This window comes from Lissotriton vulgaris, chromosome 6 (assembly GCF_964263255.1).
Source record: "Lissotriton vulgaris chromosome 6, aLisVul1.2, whole genome shotgun sequence".
Lineage (NCBI taxonomy): Eukaryota > Metazoa > Chordata > Amphibia > Caudata > Salamandridae > Lissotriton > Lissotriton vulgaris.
In genome coordinates this window covers 696,844,470-696,871,377 of record NC_141694.1, presented here as the reverse complement: position 1 = coordinate 696,871,377, position 26,908 = coordinate 696,844,470, and the positions used below count along the sequence as shown (strand labels likewise).

The window sequence follows — 26,908 nt, the reverse complement described above, 5'->3', positions numbered from 1 at the left end:
TTATGATTTTTGTTTGTGTTGGACATGTCTTTGTTACTCTCAGGTGAAAATTCTTGTCTGCAAGTCTCTGTTACTGAGATCTTCCGCAAAGTGTATTTTGATACTGTTAAATTGGAAATTCATGAACATTTTTTATTCATACTGCTCGGATACTGCAAAAACTACTGAATGAAGTGCTATAAAAACAAGGTATTGATTTAATTTCCCTTTGATCAGTGTGAACTAAGTAGACTTGTGTCTTTTTAAGTGAGATTTTGCACAACATGTTTTCTTTCCTTCAGCCAACAGTAGGCCACAATCTGAAAAGCAAAGCAGATAATCCTTTCAGGCAAACTCTGGGAACCAATGAGCAACTCTAAGTGTGATAATGTGGAACACATTTCCATTGTATATGACCACATGTCTTTTTCTGTGTAGTTTTAGCCATCGTATGTCCCACTACGCCACAAGAGGGCAAATTATTGCATACTGCAATAGCTTGAAGGCTCTGCTGGAGGACTTCCCCACTATCAGAAACACCAATTTCATGATTGGGCAGCCCCAAGAGAAGAGAGGAGAAATTGAATCCAAAGAAGGGCTCCAGGCAAATCCCAGGTGGGTGTTCAGAAATGACTTCTTAATCAAGAGGTATAAGACGTATAGGGCAGCAAAGCCCGCTACATTCACATCAAAGGAATGCGTGTGAATTGTATCATATGCTTGTGAAAGACGACCTGTTTAGACAGCTGGCATCTGGATACTGACATTTAACAACAGAACATGTACATCATGGGTAATGACAATGCAGATTTCCTCACAATTTTCAATCAAAGTGCCTCTGTTTTCTGCTTTGAAAAGCCATTTGTTAAACATGAGAGGGAGGATACTTTTCATGTCTAGCCATACAGTGTTTTAGCTGCTCAAATAATCATGGTTGGTAAAGCAGAAATACTCACCCGTGAGGGTCTCAAGGTGCTTGGTGGGGGAGCTCATTTGAGTGCTGGGGTCATCCGAAGAGCAAGGTCTTGAGGTCCTTTCTGAACTGGGGTAATGTGGGAGATTTCCGGAGGTAGAGGGGGAGGGTGTTCCAGGATTTTGCTGCGAGGTGGGAGAAGGGCTTTCCTCCTGTTCTGGTCTTGATGATGCGTGGGATGGTGGCCAGAGAAGGCTGGGCTGATCGGAGGTGTGTCTTAGGTGCGTGGAAGGAGAGGTGCTGTTCAGGTATGTGAGTTCGGTGTTGTGAAGGGCCTTGTATACCATCAACTAAGAAATTGTTTCAATAAAACAGGCAATTAGATATATCAATACCCTACAACACAGAGAGTGGGGATCATGGAATATTGTTGCAGCCTGATTTTCACCACAACTGCCCCCAAGGCAGTTCCTGGTGTTTTGTTGGTGAGCACATATATGTAGTGTTGGGAGTCGTGGAGCTGCTTCGTGTGATTGCTGGGTGTTTTCATGTCAGCCCATGAGAGGTGGAGCTGGGACAGTCCCAAATCCTGGCTGTTTGTGTTCCCTCTGTCGGAGGTGGGGCCTGTAGGTGGTGGTGGGAAGCAGCAGCAGATTCAGTCTCTCTTGGGAAGGCAGTACAGTGATGAAAATTTATGAAATTATGTAGGAGAGAATTTGTTGACTACTTACATATGCAGCAAATTTTGTATTTCCCTAACCACTATGGTATTGTTTATAATTCCTGTTATACCATTTCAAGATGGGTGACCTACGTTTCCTGGGTCGCATTTCACCTTACATTTCCTCCACTATATTGCATCTGTGTTGTAAGGATATAGTGTTGCGATGCTTCATTCCTACTCTTGCTTAGCATTTTTGTCCTTGTCACTTTTATCCCTTTTTTACTACTAAAATCGTCGTGCTTCAGCAATACAGTTGTCAGTTCTGATTGTACTTTTTTGTGTGACTGCAAACCTTAGTTAAATGTTTTCTGGATGTTTTATTACATACTTGGAATTTGTGTCCAGCTGTTTAACTCCTATCTGAGAACACTTTTTAGCATTGCACCTTTTGCAGTGCTTGCTAGAAAAGTGCTTCAGATCAGAGTCATCCTTTTCTAAGATATCAGATGAAAATAGTAAAGGAGCGGCCATAACAAGGCTCAGCCACTGAAGAAAATGTCAGAAATGGGGTTATTAATTTGGGAAGGGGTAACCGTACCAATTCAATAAATGTCCTCTGGTTATGTTGAAACACAGTTCTGAAAGAATATCTGCTCAACCCCTGATGGCTATCGCACAAGCAGAAGGCAATTACCAGAGAAGTGTTAGCCAAGCCTAAGCCATACTAACAATTCTAAAATCAAGAACTCAACACACTAAAATGTCCAAACTCATTTTGAAACATGGAAAAACTATTAGTGAGTAAAAGATGTAAAGATCTTATTAACATGATAAGGGAAGCAGATATGCTATTCACAAATGACTGGGCTCTAGGAGCAATTTTAGGTTGACCAGGAACAAGCGGAGGTTGGATACACCAAGCGGGATTATCCCTTTCAAAGTTTTTACCATCTAACTTAGTCTTTTTTATGGAAGTTGAAATCTTCCAGTGTAGTAAGGTCTAAAGTTGAGGTCGGCGTGGGTCCCTTAAAGTCAAATACATTGTCATCAAGCTCCCACTGAAATGGTTGATTTAGGCACCAAAAGCTCTATTAGGACAAACCTGGATTTCATCGTCTGCGAGGTCAAAATCCTCACGGCAAGCCTGGAAGTTTTATGTGTGATGGGCTCCATGAGGTTATGTACCTTCAATATGAGGTCCCTCTGAAACAGTTTTCAGAGCAGCAGAAAACTCCAAGCAGGACAATCCTGGATGTGCTGCCGCCTTGGGTGTAACCTTCCTCGGCACACTTCAGCAAGTTGCCCCGGTCTTCCAAAGATTGAAAAAATTACTAATTCCCATCTTTTTCATAGTTGTGAAAAAATTCATCCTGGTCAACCCTACTCCCCAGCTCCTCAGGGTAGGCTTCTTGATACCAGGTCTCCCTCCGGCCACTTCCTCTGCAGGATCCAGTTTCAGTAGTCTGCTGGGCCTTCTTGGTATCTGTCTTCATTCCACTGTTTGTGTCCCTGAAGAAGGAAAACTGGTGGTTACCATTTGGGGCCAGTTTCAGTCTCTGGTTGTTAGGAGTCCTTGCGTCCTTTTGTGAGTTCTCTTTTTCCATCAAGAGTCAGGAGTCGTCTTCCGGAAAGGCTTTCGATTTCAGGTGGAATCTTCCCAGTTTGGGGAATGTTCTAAGGAGGTGATGGTAGAGGTGCCAGATTTATCCTGTGCACTAGTTAATGATTGCTGAAATTATACCTCCAATCCTATTTTCTTGCAGTACCCCCACTTACTTTTCCAGCACTTCATCTTTGCTTACTGCAAAATACCCAGGAGCCTCTGTTACAAGATGTCAAAACGTAGCTGCCATCAGCCACTACTCTATTCAGATGAACTCTTCTTCTACCTGGCAGGGTCAGGTCTGATATTCCCTCCTACTATGACTGAAGTCTGGCTGTCTGGGAGGACCCTGAAAAAGAATAGAAAAACCTTCCTTGGCATCTCCAAGTCAAAAGAGTTAGTGCTAAAATTGCCCTTTGGTCTGCCAACTTTTATTTATTTATGGTCTTGTATAGCGCAGGAATTCGACCCCCGAAGGGGTATCTCCGCGCTTATGTTCTTACAAAAAGACTGATAGGCATAAAGACAGCTCAGGCAGGAATGGTGGGACATTACCAGGTCAGAAACAGATGGGTTTTTAGGCTTTTCCTAAATGCAGTCAGATTGGGAATTAACCTGAGGGCAAGGGGCAGGGAATTCCAGAGAGCGGGGCCTTTATATGACAAGGCTCGACCTCCCTGTCTCTCTTTTTTGATCCTAGGTATCTGGAGTAGGGCTTGATCTTTAGAGCGTAAGGAGCGGCCTGGTTCATACGGTCTGAATATTTCAGATAGGTATTTAGGACCGACACCAAACAAGCATTTATGAATAATACAACAGATCTTGAACTTCACCCTCTGACGAACAGGCAACCAATGCAACTTGCTCAACAGAGGACGAGATGAAGACCTGGCTGGTACATTCAGAATTAGTCTCGCTGCTGTGTTCTGGGCTACTTGTAGCCTACTTAACTGTTCTTCATTAGCAGAGATTAGGAGCCCATTACAGTAATCCAACCTGCTAATCACTAATGCCTGCACTAAGGTTTTCCTGTGACTATCCGCTAGGTATGGGAACACTCTCCTCAATAGTCCGATGACTTTCATACAGGAACCTGTTACCTGGGTGGCATGGTCCTTGAGTATCAAAGATCGATCTAGCTTGACCCCCAGGTTTTTCACTGTCTCCTTGGGGCAGGGAGCAGAGCCTAAATCCGGAGGCCACCACTCAGGTGACCAAAGGAGCGGGGCATCTCCGAAAAGCATGACCTCCGTCTTGCCCACATTACACAGTAGGCAATTGGAGGTCATCCAGTTGGATATGGCTTTCATTCCTGCAGCAAAAGATCTTTTTACTGCCGGCGTCATGGTTTGGAAAGGTAAAAGGAGCTGGGTGTCATCAGCATAGGATATAGGTGTGAACCTATATTCCCTCACAATTTCAGCCAAAGGGGCCACATACACATTAAACATTGTGGGGCTTAGGCATGAGCCCTGTGGAACCCCCTTGGTGAGCTCCCTAGAGATGGACATGTGGGAGCCCAGTCGAACACTCTGTGAGCGGCCAGTAATAAAACTCTTTAACCATGCCAGAGCCATTCCGCCTATCCCTGCCCTCTTCAGGCGACTGATCAGAATGTCATGTGACACCGTGTCAAAGGCAGCGGATAAATCTAACAGCACCAGAATCATAGAGCCTCCTCTATCCTGTGTCATCCGGATGGTATCGGTCACGGAGAGGAGAGCTGATTCGGTGCTGTGATTAGGCCTGAACCCAGATTGAGAAGGGTCCAGACCATCCGCTGCCTCGATGAATTTAGATACACAGGTGTTGACATATTTCTCAGCCATCTTACTCAGTTCAGTTCAGTTCGTTTTTTATTTCGATAATTAAAAATCATCATAAAAATACATGGTAAACAGTGCATAAAATGTTATTAAATTAAATTACATTTCTGAACATTACGCGTATTTGAGAAAGATTAAAACATTGACTGGGCACATTGTACATGGATCATGATTCAACAGCAAAGTTTGTGCTAAGGTAATTTCTTGTGTTTCTTAATCTAACAGCTATTTTTAGAAAACTTGAAATGGCGCACAGGGTATACGTATCATTTGCTTTTTGTAGAAACAACAGGGCTGCTTTCGCATGTCGTATTTTCTGGCTTTTAAGTATGTGGACCAGAAATCGACGCCTAGGCAATTGATAAAATGGACATAAAAGTACAAAATGAAGGGTGTCCTGCGGAGACCTATTGTCGCAGCCGCAGGCACCCTTCTGCTCAATCGTTACAGTAAACCCCGAAGGATAGGCTAAAATATTAGGTAAAAGATTGAGCCTAAAACGACATATTAAAAATCTGTCCTGTTGATTATACATTAAAAACAGATAGGGTTCCATGCCCACCCCGTTGTCTACTAGGCTATGCGCTGTTACTGATCTCTTAAGTATCCCCGCTTTTAGTCTGGCAGCTGCAAAGCTTTCTAATAACAGTTTCTTCACTGTCAGTTTACAATTGTTTGTAATCAGCGCGTGATCAAGAAACAAATGAGGCTGGTGAATAGTTGTCAGAGTAACATTAACATATTTCAACCAGGGGATTTGGAGTGCATTGTCCCTTAGCAGACAGTCTTTTGCAATTTCCCTGGTTAATTCAGCCTCTGGGTTGGTCCATATTCTAATCCAAGCAGTGATAGGCCTAATCTTCACCTCGTCCGAGATGTATCCCATCCCCAATTCTTGGTGTACAATGACTGAGGGGGTAGATTGTGGAATTTTGAGGATTCTACGGAAGAACTTGTCTTCTTCAATTTGTAGTTTTGTCGGGTCCTTGAATCCCCACAACTCAGCTCCATATACTGCTTTTGACGTGGTGATCGAACCATAGAGGGTCATTATTTGTTCAGGACACCACCGGTCAAGTCTATTCGCAAAACTTAAAATTGCCCCATTGGAGGATATAAGCTTTGAGCAATGTTCTTCCACTAGCGCTTTAAAGTGCATGTCACTATCCAACAAAAGGCCCAAATAGGGAAAGGTGTTAACCGTTTCAAGAGTATGTGTCCCTATCTTGAACACTGGTTTCTTGGCTGGTTTTTTGCCGGCCACCATGACAAAAGACTTTTTTAGATTCACTGCAAGGTCCAGGTTTGCCATAAACTCCACGAAGCCGTTTACCAGGTGTTGTAGACTCCTCGGTGTGCGGGCCAGCAACACCGCGTCGTCCGCGTACAAAAGTACTGGGATTTGCCGCGATCCTACTCTTGGGCAATCCTGGGCAAGGGAGATGAGGGAGCTTTCTAGTCCATTGATATATAACGAAAAAAGAAACGGAGCAAGGATGCAACCTTGCCTTACTCCTCCTAAGCAAGGGAAAGCTTCCGTGCGTCCCCCCTCTGGGCTAAATCTCACTTTAGCCGTAGTGTTCCAATGGAGCTCTTTTAGGATGTTGATGAGCTCCACTTCCATGCCCATCGTGACCATCATCGCCCATAGTTTACTTCTGTTGACATTGTCGAATGCGGCTGCCAGGTCCATAAACCCCATATAAACAGTGCCCTTGCTGGCTTTGGTATATTTAGCAGTTAGCAGATATAGGTTTAAACACTGGTCGCTAGTTGATCTACCACATCTAAAGCCATACTGAGTGTCCACTAGGGTGTGGTGTTCCTCGGTCCACTCTGTTAGCCGATTTAATATCACCCTCCCTAGAATTTTTGCTGAAACATCGATTAGAGAAATCGGCCTGTAGCATTTAGGATCTTCTCGGCTCCCTTTCTTAAAAATGGGTACTATCAGTGCGGTAGACCAGGAGCGTGGGAGGCCAGACCTAACCGCCGCATTTAGGACCCTTGTTAGGATAGGTGCCCATAGGTCTATGTTGCTTCTATACAGATCCGGTGGTGTTCCATCGGGGCCTGGTGCTTTATTGGGTGTGAGCCCTTGTATCGCTAGTTTGAGTTCTTCAAGTGTAAAGGCTAGGTCTACACTCCTGTCACCTTCCCACAATCCCTCTTGTGTGGGCCCCTTGGTGTTATTATACAGGCCCTCAAAGTGTCTAACCCACTGGTCAGGGAGGATATTAGCACTAATAACTGGGGTAGTGTTATCCTGAAAACAGGGCCTATTCACAATTCTCCAGAATTCAGAATAATCCCTGTTTTCACCTGCCTCTCTCAGGTCTGCCCATACCTCTGCCTGTAGTACCAGTGTCCTCTCCTTTGTTTTGGCTTTGTAAATCTGACTACAATTGGCCACTAGTACCGTGTCCCTTGGTTTGCATTTGAGGGCTTTTTTTAGGTTCCTTAGTGCTTTGGAACAACTTGTATCGAACCAACGTGGGTGAGTTGATTTCTTAATGGGGCCTTTTGTTTCCAGCAATTTATCCGCTAGTTTTGTTAGGGATTCAAAAGAGGCTAATAGGTCTGAGCCTTTTACTTGGAGAGCTAAACACTCCTCCGCATATTTCCCGCCTTCCACTATTAGTGTTTTATAGAATTCCTGCGGTTTTATTTTTGTCCACTTAAGGCGCCTTCCTTGGGCTACAGGGTGCAACCTGCCCTCCCTTTTGTTGCTATTAGTTCTACGGCCCCCGTGGTTTAGATCTATGGTTAGTGGGTTGTGGTCACTAAAGGGGCTCCATTTTGTTATTACCTTCTTGACTTTGGACAGAGCAAAAGAAGAGATGATTATGTAGTCAATCGTTGAGGAGCAACCTCTACCTTTGAATGTAGGAACATATAAATCCTCCCTCTCCTGGGCTACTATGTCCAGAGTGTGGGCTAGTGAGTAGGTATCTAGCATAGTGGATAGTAACGTGCCCTCCTGTGTGTGCTCAAAATGCGACCCCTTTCGTAGAGGTCAAGCATCCCAATCCACTTGTGTAGTGGAGATGTTTGGACAAAGGTGACAATTAAAGTCACCCAATAATACAATGATTGAACTCCCCCCTTACTTCTCTGTTCCGTCTCTTCCCTTAATCTATTGCTTAATTCCAGTAGTGCTATGTGTTCCCCTTGTGAGGGCCCTGGGTTGTAAAAGTTGAACAACTGTATTTTCTGCCCTCTACTTTTGTAACTGAGTGCCTGCAGGGTATGCGACGTCCATGATGTGACTGTCCATTTACCTTCTAGAGTTATGTCAACATAAATGGATAACCCTCCTCTCGCTCTCCCTGCTCTGCTTTCCTGTGCTGGGATAGCAAAGCACTTGAAACCTTCTAGTTGGTACAGTTCCGGGTCCACTGCCCAGGTCTCTTGGAAGGCTAATATACTATAGCCCTGAAGTTCTTTTCTCCAATCTGGGTCTTCAAATGTACCCGCTATCCCTGCTATATTCCAAGAAATAACTCTTATATTGCCATCCCGAGCATCACTTTCAATTGGACCCTGGTGCGGTGGACTAGCCTGTGACCCAATCCCCTCCCTTCTAGTATTAGGTTCAGAGCCCACTGAAACTTGCATTCTTAGGGCATTTCTTGGCTCCATAAGTGCCAGGTCCTTGGTCCTCCCCCTATTGTCTATGCCCACTTCAGCCCTGCATGTCAGCCCTAGTCATTCATTTCCATCTAGCGTGTAAAGGGGGGTAAATCTATTGGTCCACTGGGGGCCTACTGGGTGTGAGAGGTACTGTGCACTGCTATCTCTATGCCTTACCCAGTGGTCGTCCACAATCCTTCCTCTAGTCCCCTGTTTGGGGTTAGGGGGATAGGCAACCAGTTTTCTAGGGTAGAAAAAACCTAATGGCATTGTCCTGATTGTACTCGTGGTGTTTCTATTGTGATTCTCCAGTATATACTGTACTAGGTTTGGATTCTTAAAATTTGCAATAACGCAGTTGCCTTCTCTATCTTTTCGTCTACTGCCCACCCAGCTTACCCTTCTGACATGTAGGATTTCCCCCTCCTCTTCAGCCTGCAATGGTCTATGGAAGTTTAACCAATTAGCAATTGTCCCCTTCAGTTCCATCTGGGATTCTCTTTGCCCTATCCTGAGTTCAGGGACCCCTGTGAATATAACTGCAAACGGGCTAGCTTCCGGCGGGAAGTTGACATATGGAAGATGGGCTTGTTGTCTATCGTAGTGTTCAAAGTCATGGTTTACTGTAGGGAGGGGTCCTTGTGGCCTAGACACAGGGTTTCCCTGGCTTGGTGTTATGTCATTACCCCCAGTATCCTGCACTTTCCTTGCTTCCTTTTGACCCCCATTTGGTGATGTATTCGGTTCAGTATGTACCTGTGCGATGCTGCATTGGGCATTGCCCACGCAATTATTTATCTGTCGGGATTGTTGTGGTGGGGCAGTGGAGTCTAATCTGAAATTGACTGGTTGATTAGCGGTTTGTGTGTCCTTAGCCTTTCCCTGCTTCTGGATTTCATGTGTTATTTTATCCAGTCTACTAATCAAAGGTTTGATTTGATTAACTATGAAGGTTTCTAGGTGCTTTTGCAAATCTAGAACTATATCGTTCATCCAGCCTGGTGGAACAAAGTGGGCACTAGGTTCTGGAGTAGAGGGCACATCCTCCCTAACTCTTACTTTGCTGCTCCTGGCAGGGAGCTTCCAGCATCGACTTTGTATCTTTTTCTCGTCCCCCCTTTTCTAGCATCCTTCCTTGTTGATAAGATTTCCCCTGTGCTTTGCAGTGATACGTCCTCCCTGGGTAACTGGGCACATGGGATCTCGTCACTTGGATCATTTTGTGTGTCCCTATTAGAAATCTGGCTGTAGTTCCCATCCCTCGACTGCGTGGGTGAGAGCGGCACTGTTATTAATGACATGGATATGCGTCTTTCCGTTCGCTCTATCTCCCCCGCCACCTTTTTTAGCATTAAGTCTATTACAGTTGGGGTACCCTTGAGGGGTGCCGCGGTAGCATTTTCCACCCCTACCTTCTTGGGTCTCGCAGGTGTGCCTAGTTTGTTTTTAGTGGAACGGGTTTTGGGCTTTGTAGCCATGGTGGATTCTGTTGCTATTGTATGCGCCTTTCTGTTACAATGGTCTGATCGGTGTTTCACTAACCGCTTGCTGTTTTTCCGCCCTCTGTTAATCGCTTTGTCAGTACCTGAGCTTGTTTTTTCAAGAAAGCCATGAATTTGTGGCCCGTCCCGTTCCCAGTCGTCCACGGACGGCCACAGACGGCCCGCCCTCTGCCCGGGCTCAGCCTGGCGACGCCCGCGCGCGGCCCGCGACGCGGAGGTGGGGCTTTATGCGCCTCCGGGCGCCGATGGCTGTGCGCGGCTTCCGCTGCCGGCGCTGAGGGTTGTGGGGGGTGTAGTCCCCTCCTCCGCACTGCGGCCGCGAAGGTCTTGGCTGCGGCGGCGGGAGGGGGGATGCCAAACACCCGTGAGTTGTCAGTAGCCTTTGGTGTATTTCATGCAGGACCAGCAGCACCTTCTACTGCTCCGAATTCGCCCCAGGTATGTTCCCGGTACTCCGGCGTTTTTTTGCCTCTCTTGCTTGCAGGCGGAGAGCTTTCCTCTATATTAAGAAACTGGGACTTCCAAATTTTTGAAGTGCTTAGCGAACAGATGTCAGCAAAAACAACTACGGCGGTTCTTAAGGCAGTTCTTATTGTAAATAGAAGTTCACTTGCGCCACAAATAAGAGATTTGGTAACAACCGTAGCCCTTTTAGTTTTTGAAAAGATCAAGTCCCCCTGGTTGTTGAGCCTGAATGGTGCAGGGAAAGGCGTGCTGTACTGTTTGTATTTTTACATCCCGCCTCCTCGCAAGACCCTCAGAGCGTCTGCACAGTCTGTACACAGTGCTGGCCACAAAGCAAAAAACTCACCGAGCACCGTCCCAGCCGCTGCTGCTGAAAAGAAATCAAAAGAAACTCCGGAGTCCGTGGGCTCAGTGCAGGGTTCTATACAAGTGCCTGTCAGACTAACTCCGACTCCTAAGCACTAGATCCTCGGCTACATACAAGAGAGCCAATGCAGTGAGTGAAAATCCTGAATTATGTTGGAAAATTTATATTCAAAAGCACTCCAGGGCTGTGCTGTGCTGTGACCTGCAGAAAAATATCGCTGGAAGAAAATCGCTGTTGTTCCGTCGGTTTTCGTAGGTCAGAGGAGCAGAGCTCAGGCAGCAAGACGCCAACTACCTTCCGCCGCCATCAGCCTCGTGGGGGGGAGGAGCACGGAGCCGGGATCCCAGGTCTTACTCAGATGGGGCAAAAGAGAAATCGGACGGAGGTTGTTAAGGTCTGACCATGGTAACGCCGTGTTTTTGCGAATAGGGTTCACAACTGCCCTTTTCCAGACACTAGGTACCAGCCCTTCCTTAAAGGAAAGGTTAATCAGAGTATGAAAACTTGGGGCCAGCAAGCTACCCAAAGAAGCCATCAATTTTGCAGGCAGAAGGTCTGTAGGTGATCCTGATTTAATTTGATTGTAAAGGACGGTGACTTTGGATAAACTAATTTCTGGAATCGTAGTGAAACAGCAACTTTCACTCTTAGAGATCCGAGGGAGAGGAAGATCAGCTATACTACTCTTAGTATGTGATGCCCTGGTGATTTTCTCATAGATTAATTCAATCTTGCTCTCAAAGAATGCGGAAATATCGTCGCATAAGGTTTGAGTAAAGTCATCAGGGCTTTCCCAGGCAGTAGGTTTGGTAAATAGTTTGAGAATTTTATAGAGTTCTCTAGTGGGATTACCTGCTTCCGTTATTTGTAGCACTAGAATATTTCTCCTAGCCAGTTTTATATTTTTGTGATACTTGGATAAGGCCTCCAAATAAACTTTTTTTACTGCAGGGTGTATGTGCTTTTCTCCATACTTTTTCCAGTTTTCTACATTGCCGCTTTTCTATTCTCAGATCTTCCGTATACCATACTTCCTGTTTTGATTTAGGATGTTGTTTAGAAAGTTTCAAAGGTGCTAATGAGTCCACTGCCTCCAAGAGCGCTTTATTAAATTTAATCAGACCAGTTTCAATGTCCTGGCCCCTCCCACAGAGCTTATCTCTGCTAATTTGCCAGCATCTTCTATTCATTTCTCCTTCCTGGGTTCCATTGTCCTATTAGCTAGGGTTGCTTACTCTCCCAGTCAAAGATGTGTATCCCAGCTCTGAAGACAGTCTGGTCAAGGAACCTAAGGTACATTCTTATACATTAATTTTTCTGCTTAAGTCATAAGCAGAATATAATTTTAGCACATTTTTGTAACCTCATCCTAAGTGGAGAGAGAACATTATTATTATTATTATTATTATTATTATTATTATTATTAATATTATATATATTAATCACATATAAATATATTTAGGGAAAGTCTACAAAATAGCTTTTGGCTTTTATTTCATTGTGACGCCACACTGCTCTCTATATACTGTTCACTCTATTTTTATATATTAGCACACTAGCCTACGGCCTTAGAAAAGACATTTTATGGATGACTCATGACCATTTAAAAATAGGTTCTTTCTATATAGCAAAGGCATTTTTATCTGACGTGTCACTGCAGAGAATTTAAACTGAACCCTAGCTGGAAAACATTGGTGTTCCTGGCAGACATATATACTTGTCAGATATGTGGGTGGTGACACTACAGCCCTTTACGACACTTAACATACCATTAAATAGATGCCCTTTAGGTACCATTCACAATGTAGTTCAAGGGAAATCGATTATGCCAAATAGGTAGGTCCAATGTACATAAAAGGTTTAAGAGGGTAAAAAGGCACTTCTCAGGTAAAATGTGCGGAGTTCTAAAGCAAGCGAAAACAGAGTTCAGAAAAATTTAGGGTGACCATGTAGAGCAGGTGCATTTGCTGTAATTATGATATGCTGAACAATAGAGGATAACATTCCAGACAACATTTGTATTTTCCTGGGAAAAAGGAATGCACCATATTGACAAAACGTGAGTAGAATACATTTCTACATATGTAATAGTCTAATACTACATTAGAGCTTACAATGTCTGAGCTTTAGATGAGAATTTTTGGGAAGATACGTCAACAAGCTTCTGTTCCTCAATTCTGACTTTGGATTATAGGCATTAATCAAGATGTGGACATTGGTGGATGAAGGACTTTTATGATGTGGACATCTGCAGAACGAAAGCAAAACACCATGCTTTTGAAAGCTATGAGCAGTATTGATTATTTTATTCTAGTTGTGAAAGTGGGGTTAATGTTGATACTCTACAAAAAGATAATGTTCCTTTTAAGCCCATGCTGATGTAATGTTGGAACATGGCATTTGGCAGCCATTCAACCAATCTACAGCTATAGATAGGAAACTTGTTACACAGATACAATAATTTGTGTAAAAGCAACACTTCAAACCATTTAAACACAATCAGAGTCTAAAAGAGTGCTGCTCACAGGCTCTCCTCTGGATATCCAAACTTAGTACAGTACTTGAATATTGTGCTCTTCCAATCAGATGTTGAAGAGAAAGGTAATAGAACTGAAACACCAGAACAAAGGAGACATCATAATGGCTCACAGAGATTGACGCTCCCATCAGTTTTTAGTGCTTGTGGGAAACTGTAAGCCTTCTCTACTTGTAAATGCAATTGCCATTAGAAAGCATCCCTAAGATTTTCTCCCCATTCCAGTAAACTTACTTCTTTTTACTTTCATAAATGCAAATGTAGGAAAACGTAAGTCTTTGAAACTCTGGTTTTGTTCGAATAATTGTCATTACATTGAACATTTAGGCCACATGTTGTTCTTTTCATACTCCTTTAAAGCACAGGCGATGTTGGTAAGAGAGATCATGAGGTTATTACATCTGCGGCGACCTAAAACTCAACCCCTTATTAACTGAATTCATTAATATGATATTATTAGAATATTAACCTTCCCTTATTGGATGCATGATATTGTTGGACTTCACACTAGATAGAAATCTAAGTTCACATGCTTACAAAAAGTCCTTAACCAAGGGTGTCCAATATCAACACAGTGTTTTTTGAGGGTGTAACCCTGCATCCTTGGATTGTTTTTTAGTTTTTTTTTTTTTAAATGATGGTACAGTCTCTATGTAAGAAATTGAGTTACTAGTTGATCGGGTTGAGAGCCCCACTCAAATAATAAATACATTTTTTTGTCAGGGTGTACCACAAAAGTCACTAGAAAGATTTGTTCTTAAGCCTCTGGTAGAATGACACAACATAGAGACAATGCGTATAGTATTTCTGCAGCTCTCAATCAGTAATGAAGTGAAAATACAACTGAAGAAAAATTCAAAACCAATTTAGGACAATAGAGTACATTTTAATAGGTAAAATGGCACCAAAAAATAAAAATTCAATACATAGAACCAAAGCTATGAATTTTTAAAGTTTCAAGTAAATATAGCACCAAAAAGCACCAATTGAGGTTATCTGGTTGCGCTGGACCAGAGTAATTTCACAAGTTCAGGTCGATCACAATGGACTGAGGGTCAGATACAGTGACCAGGTTTGTTCCGCTGGAGAGTTTACTACTCAGTCAGTCCAGTTCCACGCAAGGAACCTCAGTCAGGGCTTCACGTTGGTGAGGGCCGCAAAGAGATTGTTGTTGATGGAATTGCAAGTTGCCATCAGATCTTTACATTGGTGGGAGACACAGGCAGTCCTTGCTGACCCAAAGAGCAGGTCTCCATTGGAACTTTGCATTGGCAGGAGATGCCGGTGGGAGTTTCTGATGAAAAGAGCACACAATCTCTATATTTTCACCTGGAGTCCAGAAGTGTTCTGATGAAAGGCTCTGAGAGTGCTGCTTTTATACCCCCAAAGTCTAACTCCAACTGGTTCTGGTCAGTTCCTTCCCTTGCCCTAGATCTGGCTTCAATCTGTTTAGGGTAGTAAAGGGGAGGCAGGTCCAGGTGTGTGCTGCATTTGCCAGTTACAGAGCGGGCAGCTTCAGAAGTTGGGAAGGGGAAGGCACAGCACTTGGGCTACCCTTTGAAGCTCAGGAAGGGCTGAGTAAAACCCCCAGCCTATCCTGCTCAGGAGCGAAATACTCTTTCCCACACCTAAGATCGTTTGTCCCTTGTGTGGAAGGAACAGACCTCACTCACCTCAGGCGAGCCATTAACAATTATGTGACCCAGGACAATGGCTAAAAGGCACATTTGGTTTAGGCAGAAAAATGTCAACTTTCTAAAAGATGAGAAAAAACAGAAGCAACCTGGCTGTCAGTTTGTGTGCCGCTGTTTATTAATCCGGACCCGAGCTAAGACTAAACATTTCTTAAGATCTGAATGTCCATAATCACATTCTTTTAAACATTTATAGAACATTTGCAATGACATTTTCAATCATGTCTGAGTGAACTACATTTCAATTCACAAAACACTATGGCGGCGGTTGGACTCAGGCGGCGGTTGGAATTTCTCACACAGAGTTTTCACACACAGGTGACAGGACAGCACCAAATCGATGGCCCGCTTCTTTGAGAAACGCTAGATCGTGGTATCAGTGCCTACGGTCGCTCATTTAATTCATTAACGCAGTATCAGCGCCTTGTAAATAAAGTAATTGTTGATTGAAACAAACGGTGGATCGACACAAAACCTTTCCCCTCACTGGCAGCAGTTCCCTAACACAGGTCAAGTTATAGGGCTGTTTAGGAATTGCACTGTACGATCAACTGTTTGAATATTCTGCTGGTGTAATTTGTGTTAACGTTTTGTTCTTTGTTTACATTTTTTGAATGTCGCTCTTTAATTTTATACATGTTTTGCTCACAGTGTTTTGTGAATTGAAATGTAAAGGATTTTAAATTACAGTTCAAATGAGTAAAGATGGATTTAACTATTTCCTTCCAAACTGATATTATCATCTATTAGGTGCAATAAGATAACCCAGTGTTAGTCATTGGGAGAGTTAGCCTTGATACAGTGAAAAACAACTTTAGGACTTAACTACCCAGGACCTACTTTTTGAATATTGTGCCTCCCTCCTAGGTATTGAAAATGATACCTTAGGCCTAGCAAAATATTTATTTTGCCAGGTCGAAAAATAGTAGTTTAAAACTGCACTACAGGCTGCAGTGGCATGCCTGGGGCAGGGGTTTTTAGGGGCTACTTTAGTGGGAGGCACAAAGAGTGCTGCAGCTCACTTGTAGAATTCAATTTACAGACCCTAGTTACATGAAGTACCATATACTAGAGATTTGTTAATACATTAAATATGTCAATTAAGGTACACCAATTGTACCATGTTTGGAACGCAGAGCATAAACACTTTACTACCGGTCAGCAGAACTAAAGTGCACAGAGTCCTAATTCCAACAAAAACAGGTTCAGCAGAAAATTGGGTAATGAATGTAAAAATCTGTTTGAATACCACACAGAAGATGATAATTTCCACACTCTGATCCTGTCATGATTGTACTATGGAAATGTTGCACTCACAGGTACACCGAAGATCCATCTTGACCTTTTAATGAAGGTCTTCATCCTTCAGATAGATTGTTATTTGGAGTAGAATGCTTCATGTGGCTCAACCATTTCCTTATTGAAGCAAGAGTTATCTTGCAAAATGGTCTGTATTATTTGCAAAGCCATCACACCAATGCCGTGAAATATTTCACTGAAACACTTGTTATCGCAGGTGGGAGTAAATTCCATAGGCATTCTGACTCTGATGGAACGTTCTATATTCAGAAAATAAATGTGGTCTAGGTGAAGGACAGAAGGAGGAGTAGATTTAGTGGGAAGACTCAGGGCCTGATTATGAGTTTGGCGGTGTGCACGGGTGCCACCGCCCCGCTCTCACACCGCCAAACAGGACGGCCACCCGCCCGCCCGCCCGCCCGATTATGACTAACCTGGTCATATATAAGCCTTAGAACTGCCCCGCCCGGGACTGCCAATCCATGTTCCTGCACGGCTTGCAGTCCATGCCGTGCAGGAGCATGGGTTCATATATACAGTGGGTCACAATGTGTGCCCACCTGCATGCAACCCCATGCACAGGGGCAATGTTTCCTCATTGACAGCAGTTTCATGTTGTGAGAATGGCCATGAGACCGCTGGCGGTGAGGAAACTCGTAATATGCTTGGCAGTGCTGCAGCTGCACCACCAAGCATGCTGCACTCTCAAGACTGCCGCGCCACTGCCAGGGATCATGGATTCCTGCTGCTTGCGGCAATTTTCTGGAGGTCCGACCTACGTACTCCTAATACGGCAGTCGGACCACTGGTGCGGCAGTCCCTGTCCGCCACCACACCTCTATAGTGAGTTTGACAACATGACTATCATTACATTGGGTAATGGTAACACTTGTTCTCCACAATTCAATTTGAATTTTGCACTGCATAAATGGCTGAGAATAATATTGCATGAGCAAGTCATCTTGCCAGCCCAACCTTTTATTGATAGGTTAATCTTTGTCAAGCAATTGCTCACCTTTTTTTATTATGATTTCTGTTTTGTTAATGTTATGCCACCTGTTTAGGTTAGTACCTGTAAACATCTTTTATGCAAAATAACTAATAATATTTCACTTTTTCGTCATACAGGATATTTCAGGAGCGCCCACGTTGCTTAATATCGACTGATGGGCGAGCTGTTCTCAACGTGTGGTTCATCCCTCACCCTTCAGAGGTGTTGATCATGTTTAAAACACTGCCTGAAAGGGTATGTATTTTCCACCTCAAAAGAATATTTTTTTTCTGTTCTTGGAGTACACCTCAACATAGCTCATTGGTGTGCACCGATGCAGTGAAACATATAGTTGAAAATCTAAAGAATTCTGACTCAGGTCGTCATCCTCAAAGATTGATCAAATTAGTAGATTTAATTGAATACAGAGACTGTCTACTCAAATATTCGGAGACAGTTCAAAAGCAAAAAATGATTCACTTAGAAGAATTAGTGAATGCTTCCTTCCAAGTGTTTGAAACTGGTATATAATAGTGATAAGCATGAACAAAGCTCATTCACAGCGACTAAAGATTGTCTGTTATGCAAATTGAATATTTGTTTTTAAAGCGGGTGAGAACTGGAAAGACTCTTGATGTTGCCGAGGTGGTTGCTGAAACCTATAGACAATCATCATTCTTGGCTTAAACTCAAAGGCACCAAGCACCTACTCCTGAGGGATAAACCTAAAAGACTAACATATTGATCAATGTCCTTTTTACATTGCCCTCATTGTCATCTTGCCCCTCATAACCTTTCCTTATCGTCATCACATTTATGAATCAACTTTGATCACTTCGAATCAATACTAGATTGTTATTAGACCTTTCATTAATGATTATGCACCTGTGACCTCAGCCCTTATTTTTCGCAAAACCTCAGTATTTATCCATATTCACCTCCTTTAATAGTGTAGGGTTGAGATAAACTGCCTGGAATACACTGACACATCGATATTAGCATCAGTGATAAATTATAAAAAAATTTGAAATAAAAGAGTAGTACAACATAAGCTAAATCATGTACATATTGCCAACTACACAACTAATCTTTATCATAAGTACAGCCGACATATATGATTTGGGGGGGAAAGAAAAAAAAGCTAACTTGATTATCAAAAGAAGGATCACCACAAAGATCTTGAGTGAACCAAGGTGAGACTTATTTATAAAAAGAGTAGAGGTACACAAACCATCGATTGTTCATCAGGAAGCTCCCAGTCCAACTATCCCTCTTAAAACATAGGCACATTAGCAGTGTGACTTCATTTGGTGCACAGTAGCAGGAGGTTGCTATGGCAAGTGACCATAACATATCCCCTTCCATTACTAATCGTACATCAATAGAATAATGTTCATAATAATCTTAAACCAGAGAAGCAACTACACAGTGTTATATAATGGGAATAGGCATGCAAATGACACAGAAAACACATCAAAGGTCTACACACACAACAGATTGAACCAAAATCAGTCTATCACATAGTCCCCCCATCACACAGGTTTCAACACAGCTCTGTGGCAATACCCCAAGCTCCACAGAAGGCAGCATGTTGAATCTCCTTGTTACATCTACGGTCTCTGTTGCAGGAACGTTGTCATCGGAATTTTTGTGAAAGGTGAGGAGTTTGTAGCATTTGACATACTCTATACATTTCCACAATCAAACACTGCCACATGCCTTTTCATTTTTTTTTAATAATGAAAAGCCTCATAAACATATACATTCCCTTTATGACAATTCCAGATTTCCTCACCAATACAGAGTCTCCCACCTTTCATGGCAATCTTTTAACAATTCCTACTACCACAACAGGACTTGTAATTCTTCAGATTTCTTTTCTCCATTTTGTTAAAATAACTTTTTTATTGCTTTCCTGGCATGCTTACAGGCAACTATTATTTCCTAACCAGAGCATGATTGAGTTTAGTGTGAACAATTTTCCCTTTCAGGCAGGAAAAAAGCCACTTATGTGTAATACAGTTAGGAGTGTTATGATGTGCTCACCAGTTTTCTTGAAGCACTTGACTTGAGTAGTGAATATCTTGAATACATTGTCCTTTGCATTCATGTCTTGACAACTCTATTCATGCGTTCCTCCAACCCGTTGATTTGGGAAGAATAAAGATCCCTGCTTTGGTAACTTATAGACAGGCCCTTAAACAATTCACACAAAATGAACTCCATTGTCTGTTATAATGTGCCAAAGTACCATTTCTTGACCAAACTTCTCTTTTAAGAACTTAATTACAGGTCAACTATTCACAAATCTGACACACTTGGTTACCACCCCCTTTGAGGTGTAATCAGCCAGCAACAACATATAGCGCTCACCTGGGCCACAACAATTCAAATGTTTCCATAATATCCAACCACAGCTTAGCCCAGGATTCATCTGACATCTCCACCGGGAAAATAGGAGCAAAGCACCCCATTTTGTATCAATCTCTGCACAAAAATACATCCCTTGGCCCCCTGTTCAACCACACGATCCACACCTTACCACCATTATAATTCTCTAAATCTAGCATTGGTCAAATTCCTCCCATGTGGACTTTGTACTCTAGATTAACAATCGTCCCTTTCACGTATACAAGTGGTACTACCTTGGACTCTCTGAATAAGTTTCCATCCACTAAACTTAACTTACATTGTACGTTCCAAACATTTCTCAGCTATTCAGGTAGTTATGTACCTTCTGGCCAACCTCTTACAATATATATTTCTTGACCGAATGAAACTTCTCTTTTCCCTTAGCATCCTATCATTCATCTTCTCCAATAGCATCTCCTTATACCCAGTAAATGGCATTACTGGACTGTCACTTTCTACATCGTCAGTGTGAATGTGAAACAAACAGTCTGCTACACAATTGTTAATTCCCAGCGAATAGCCCATTTGAAAATTATACTCACACAGACCCTCCATCCATTGCATGATTTCTACGAGTGAGCTTTTCACTTCTTTACATGAAATAATCTGTACCTCAGGTCTATGATCAGACCTAACAGTAAAAGTAAGACCCCACTGGAAAAAATGTAAATGCTGCATAGCCCAAGAATAAGCAGATGCCCTCTTTCAATGAATGATTAATGACGCTCAGCACCCTTGAGTGAGTACGATACAGACATCTCTTCCCATTCAGGGTTCTGTGACCAGCAGCCTCCAAACTGCGAAGACTCGCATCACTGGTCAGCAATGTATTTTACTGACATCGAAGTGTCCAAGGAGAGGCTTTTGCCTGCTATTTGCTCTTACAAGATTGCATGTCTCCTGACACTCTTGTGAGCCCACAAGATAAGCGTTTTTTTTAAGTAAAAATCTCAGTAGTTTTTCTACACTAGCAACATTTAAATTAATGTTGAATAAAACACAGGGAGGCCTAGAAAAGATCTTACTAGATCAATGTCTTCACTGACCGGGGCCTTCAAAATGTTCTCTGCCAACCCATTTTGACTTGTACCCTTTCCCGAAATAGTACGACCTAAGTATGTTACTGCATTTACCCGAAACCTTCCTTTTCAAAGGAAGACATGCATCTGCTAATGTCTTCGATACCTTACCAAGTACACTGTCATGATCTTTCCTATCCCTGCATGGAAAAAAAAGTATTCCTGAAAGAACAATACCTTCAAAGCATGACCGACATCACTCTCTGGAAGTGTGTGTTAAACCAAATGACATGCAAACAAACCGAAAGGCTCCCAATGGAGTGACACAGGAAGTAAGAAAACAGGAACATTTATGCAGCATGACTTGATGGTACACTGATGTTAGGTCCATCAGACTGAATATTTTGCACCATCAAGCACAGCCAAATACTCTAAAACGTTCAATAGTTTTTGATGGTCCACCTTAATTTGTTTAGATTTCAGAACACATATCTTGACGCTTCCTTACCTTATGCACAGTTAGAACAGGCACACCCTTAAGCACAATTTTGTGCTCAAAATACTTTAATAACACTACCTCTTTCTTAAAAAAATCTCTGGAAATTTAGCAAAAATAGCTACACCACTAGAACTACCAGTTCAGGGTCATTGGGATTCAAAGTGAATGCCAAAGTCACCTTGGTGTCTCCATCCCAAAAACATCCCCCCCCCCCTTTCCTGGCCACGTAAACGTTGCTAACTGTCGCTGTGTGACAATGTGTCCCAGAGCATCTACTTTTGTTCCTCCATAACCTATTGGGTTCACATTCGGTGGTGATAGATCTAGCTTGGTTTCAACAAAATTTTTGTCTCCTACCATGCTGTGTTGATCCTGAGTCTGCCAACACCATGAACTTCTCGCAATGAATGGATGAATGAATGAATTTACACTTATAGAGTGCATGGCTACCAAAGGCCTCCCAGCGCTAGAGACAGAGTCCTCAATCGAGATGGAGCCGAAGATTAAGTGGAACAGCAGAGTCTTCAGGAGCTTGCGGAAGGAAAGATAATTGGCCTCAAACCGAATATGGTCTGGCAGCTGATTCCAGCATTTTGCCGTAATGAAGGAGATCAGACATCCACCACTCCAAACACGGTTTACTCTGGGGACGGCTGCTAGATGTTTCTTCTCGGAGGGCAGTGATCTTTTTGGGAGGTAGGGGGAAATGATTGATAGAAGAATCGGTGGGGCCTTAGCAGAGAGCGACTTATGTGCAGTGCACAAAGCCTTAAACTGAATTCTTTCGGCGACCGGAAGCCATTGAAGAGAGATGATATGAGGTTTAGCAGATTCCCAATTATGAGCTTGCATAAGGAGTCGTGCAGCACAATTTTGGACCTTTTGTAATTTATTTTTTAATGTTAGAACAAGGAGAGCCTAAGTAAAGCACATTGGCATAGTCGAGCCGAGAGAGAGTCAGGGCTTGCATCAATAATTTCCTAGCATTAAAGGGCAGAAGGGGTAGAATTTTCCTAATAATTTTCAGGATTGTGATCCAGCCACACCTCGAGACTTTTTATTTGATCTTTGGGTGGGGGCATAACACCCAGACAATTTGGACAGAGAACGCTGATATTAATGTTGGTGGTCTTACCCAAAAACATCATCCTGGTTTTGGCTGCATTGCAGCTTTAGGAAAGAGCCATCCATCCATGTGGAGACCCTTTCCAAGCAATTGGCCAGATTGCTCCTAGTGTTGTCCAAATGATTTAGAGACACAATCAGCTGAGTGTCATCAGCGTATGAGACGATACGAAAACCAAAGGGCTTAACCACCTCCGCCAGCTGGTGCAGATCAACATGGAAGAGCGTGGGGCTCAGTGAGGAGCCCTGAGGCACCCCACATCTCAAAGGCATCCTTTCAGAGATGAAATTGTCCTCAAAAGCCTGAAATTACCTATCTACCTGGAAAGACTCCAGCCATTTACGTAGAGTTCCTGTGACTCCTATCTCTCTGAGTCTTGCAATCAATAGTTGGTGATTGACTGTGCCGAAGGCCGCGCTAAGGTCAAGCTATACAATAGCCGTGGACCCACCAACATCCAGAATTTTTCTAGCTTCTTCAACCACCAGTAATATGGCTGTCTCCATGCCTTGTTGAGGTCTAAAACCAGTTTGAGTAGGGTGGTGGCGTTTATTCTCCCCCAAAAAAGCAGAGAGAACGGAGTTGAATTTCCACTTATTTTCGCAATCCCAGGCAGGAGCAAGATCAGCTGATAGTTGGCAAAAACTTCAGGGTCTAGGGTGGGTTTCTTTAGAAGAGCTATGACCATGGCCCGTTTCCATGGGGAGGGAACGAGCCCAGAAGAAAATGAGATGTTGATGAGGTCCAGAATAACTGGAGCAACAGAATTGAAAACCTGGTTTAGAGTGGTGGGAGGTACAACATCACTTGGGGAGCCGGATTTGAGACAGTCGAGGTATATTTTTAAAAATGTCATATCCATCGGGGGGATTGGCTCAATGAGAGGATCTAATAATCGAGGTTGGTCATCTGCAGGGAGGGTATTTACGGGAACTGATGGAGGGGCAAAGGTAGGGTAGATGTCTTCAATTTTCTTATAAAAGAAGTTTACCAAATTATTACAATGTCCTAAGGTGTTAAAAGATGGCAAAGGGGCCGCAGGAGGCATAAGGAGGGATTTCGCAATTGTAAAAAATTTGCTTCGGGAGTTAGAGGCTTTTTACAACAAAGGCTCCACGTAGATTTTTTTGCAAAACAATCTGGACAGTCTGACATGTGTCGTTGACTGCCACACCGGTAAAAACAATTCGGTGTCTCTCGAAGTTCCTTCCAAAAGGGAGAGCTTGCATTGTTGGAACCAAACCTCTGTACCACATCCACACAACCAACTTGACAAGCACACTCTTTAATCTCATCCACTGACAACCTCACTTTATCACTCTGATTATCTCTCATTTCATGAATCCGATTATTTGTGTTTTCCATCCCCTCTACAATTGCGAATACTTCTTGACAGGTGATTTCTTAATTAAAAGTTTTTCCTGGTCTGTCTGGCTCTTGCTGCATCCCACCAGTTGTTCTCTTACCAGGGAGTCCCAAAGTCACATGTTTGTGCTAAAGTCTTCAGGCATACTACATAACCATCCACTTTCTCAGCCTTGGCTTGAGTTCTAGCAAAAACTGTATTTCGTATCAAGACTACATTAATCTGAGTTTCAAAGTGTCTTTTCTGGCATCAACACAGACAAGGCATACACATTGCCGGGTTAACCTTCTGCACTGCCAATAGCTCTCATAAATGTTTCTCCAGCCAGCACCAGAGTATGATACAGAAAGCCATTGAAACCTGACTGTCTGCTGCTGATGATCGAGGGCTTTCCTGGACCCTTAATTTGCATTACAACTTGCGGAACCCGCTTCGCGGGTCCCGCTGCGCTCCTGTGTCACTGGGAAGCCTGACTGTGCTGCGTGGGTTGGACCAGGGCTGCGAGCGTGCGGAGCAGGACTTCCAAGACCAGAAGCCTCTGCACACCACGCCTATCGTCACCTGGCCGCTCTCCCTGTCCACCACGCCCGCCTACAAACTAACGGTCTACCTACTTAAGGTGAGGCCATTACCCGCTAAGCGGGAGCGTCCCGGGAGAAGCCCGGGACAAGGGCGGGACCGTCTGTGGCCGTCCGGGGCCGTAGGAGGCCGGGCTGGGCCAGGTTATTGTTATTTGTATTTTCTTTTTATGTCCACTGTTCTACAGTTTGTCAGTAGTGTACTAAGTGTGTAATTTGGGCCAGATAGTATAGTGTGCACTGTCTGGATATGAGCCATTCAGCACCCCCAGGTGTGGGTGTTTCTGTTCTCGGCCCACTCGATAAATTTTTTAAGAAATCTACCAAGGAAGTAGATATGGACCTACTCCTTGCCGAGAGAAGAGCTGAGCGCCTACGCTCAATTGAGCAACTAAAGAAAATTCCGCTGCCCACCCTATCAGACCCAAACTTCACCCAAGAAACGGCTGCCCATGGGTTGAGTTCCATCGAAGATGATGTTACTGATATTAACCAAATCCCCAGTATATTTAGGTTTCCAATTATTTCCCCACCGTGTGCTAGTGCTACCAGCGGAGGTCATTTAGATTGTCCCCCGATTGACCATTCTGTCTGGCTCTTGCTGCATCCCACCAGTTGTTCTCTTACCAGGGAGTCCCAAAGTCACATGTTTGTGCTAAAGTCTTTAGGCATACTACATAACCATCCACTTTCTCAGCCTTGGCTTGAGTTCTAGCAAAAACTGTATTTCGTATCAAGACTACATTAATCTGAGTTTCAAAGTGTCTTTTCTGGCATCAACACAGACAAGGCATACACATTGCCGGGTTAACCTTCTGCACTGCCAATAGCTCTCATAAATGTTTCTCCAGCCAGCACCAGAGTATGATACAGAAAGCCATTGAAACCTGACTGTCTGCTGCTGATGATCGAGGGCTTTCCTGGACCCTTAATTTGCATTACAACTTGCGGAACCCGCTTCGCGGGTCCCGCTGCGCTCCTGTGTCACTGGGAAGCCTGACTGTGCTGCGTGGGTTGGACCAGGGCTGCGAGCGTGCGGAGCAGGACTTCCAAGACCAGAAGCCTCTGCACACCGCGCCTATCGTCACCTGGCCGCTCTCCCTGTCCACCACGCCCGCCTACAAACTAACGGTCTACCTACTTAAGGTGAGGCCATTACCCGCTAAGCGGGAGCGTCCCGGGAGAAGCCCGGGACAAGGGCGGGACCGTCTGTGGCCGTCCGGGGCCGTAGGAGGCCGGGCTGGGCCAGGTTATTGTTATTTGTATTTTCTTTTTATGTCCACTGTTCTACAGTTTGTCAGTAGTGTACTAAGTGTGTAATTTGGGCCAGATAGTATAGTGTGCACTGTCTGGATATGAGCCATTCAGCACCCCCAGGTGTGGGTGTTTCTGTTCTCGGCCCACTCGATAAATTTTTTAAGAAATCTACCAAGGAAGTAGATATGGACCTACTCCTTGCCGAGAGAAGAGCTGAGCGCCGACGCTCAATTGAGCAACTAAAGAAAATTCCGCTGCCCACCCTATCAGACCCAAACTTCACCCAAGAAACGGCTGCCCATGGGTTGAGTTCCATTGAAGATGATGTTACTGATATTAATCAAATCCCCAGTATATTTAGGTTTCCAATTATTTCCCCACCGTGTGCTAGTGCTACCAGCGGAGGTCATTTAGATTGTCCCCCGATTGACCATTCTAGCCTCATTGATTTAAACATCCCTGATATCCAGATTACGGAATCCGAATCTCGTCCTATGTTGTCCAATCAGCCATTGGTTTGCATAGATCCTGGCGAGAATCTGTTTCCAAAGAGTGTGTGTGACGCTGGAACCAAGCCTGACAAGGCTAAGAGGGTTGTGCGTTCCCCACCTAGGAAAAAAATGAGAAAGGGCGGGGTAAAAAGGAAAGGCCAAAGTTGTCAATCACCTCCCCCGTCTCTACCCAAACCAAACTCTGAGTTACCGATCCCACTCAATGCTGAGTTACCGTTGCCTGACCTACACGATTTGGTTACCCCTGAGACAGCTATCGAAGGGTTTAATAAGGTGTCCTATGCCATCATAGAGAAGCTTATCAAATCATACATGTTACCCTTGCTGGAGCGTGTTAGGACAATGGGCGACAAAATGGATCGCCTACTGGCGACCATTGAGCTAACACATCCCTCTAGCTCTGATAAGGACTCGAGACCATCCATTAAACCACATGGTATAACCTATGTTGCTGGCAATACAAATACTATCTCTAGCCAACAACCTAAAAGTACAACTAATGTAGGCACTATCTCAAATAAAGCATCGGCTTTGGATGTTAAATCCTCCAGAGCAGCTAGCACTGCCAAAGCGAATCCCGGGGTGGTCGCTAACAAACCACCTACCAAGGGAGTAGTGCCTCAGGTAAAGAATGGGGTGGGCAAATCCGCAAACACTAACATTAAAT

General features: G+C 43.7%; 1 protein-coding gene across 1 annotated transcript in view; it reads left to right on the top strand.

The window, feature by feature from the left end:
- The window catches only part of LOC147707857 (uncharacterized), a 910,329-nt gene that overhangs the window by 457,418 nt on the left and 426,003 nt on the right, over positions 1-26,908 (top strand). Inside the window, exons 27-28 of the mRNA XM_086925682.1 lie at positions 418-594; positions 17,610-17,727. Coding sequence (XP_086781808.1) covers positions 418-594; positions 17,610-17,727 — 295 coding nt within the window. The remainder of the gene's footprint in view (positions 1-417; positions 595-17,609; positions 17,728-26,908) is intronic.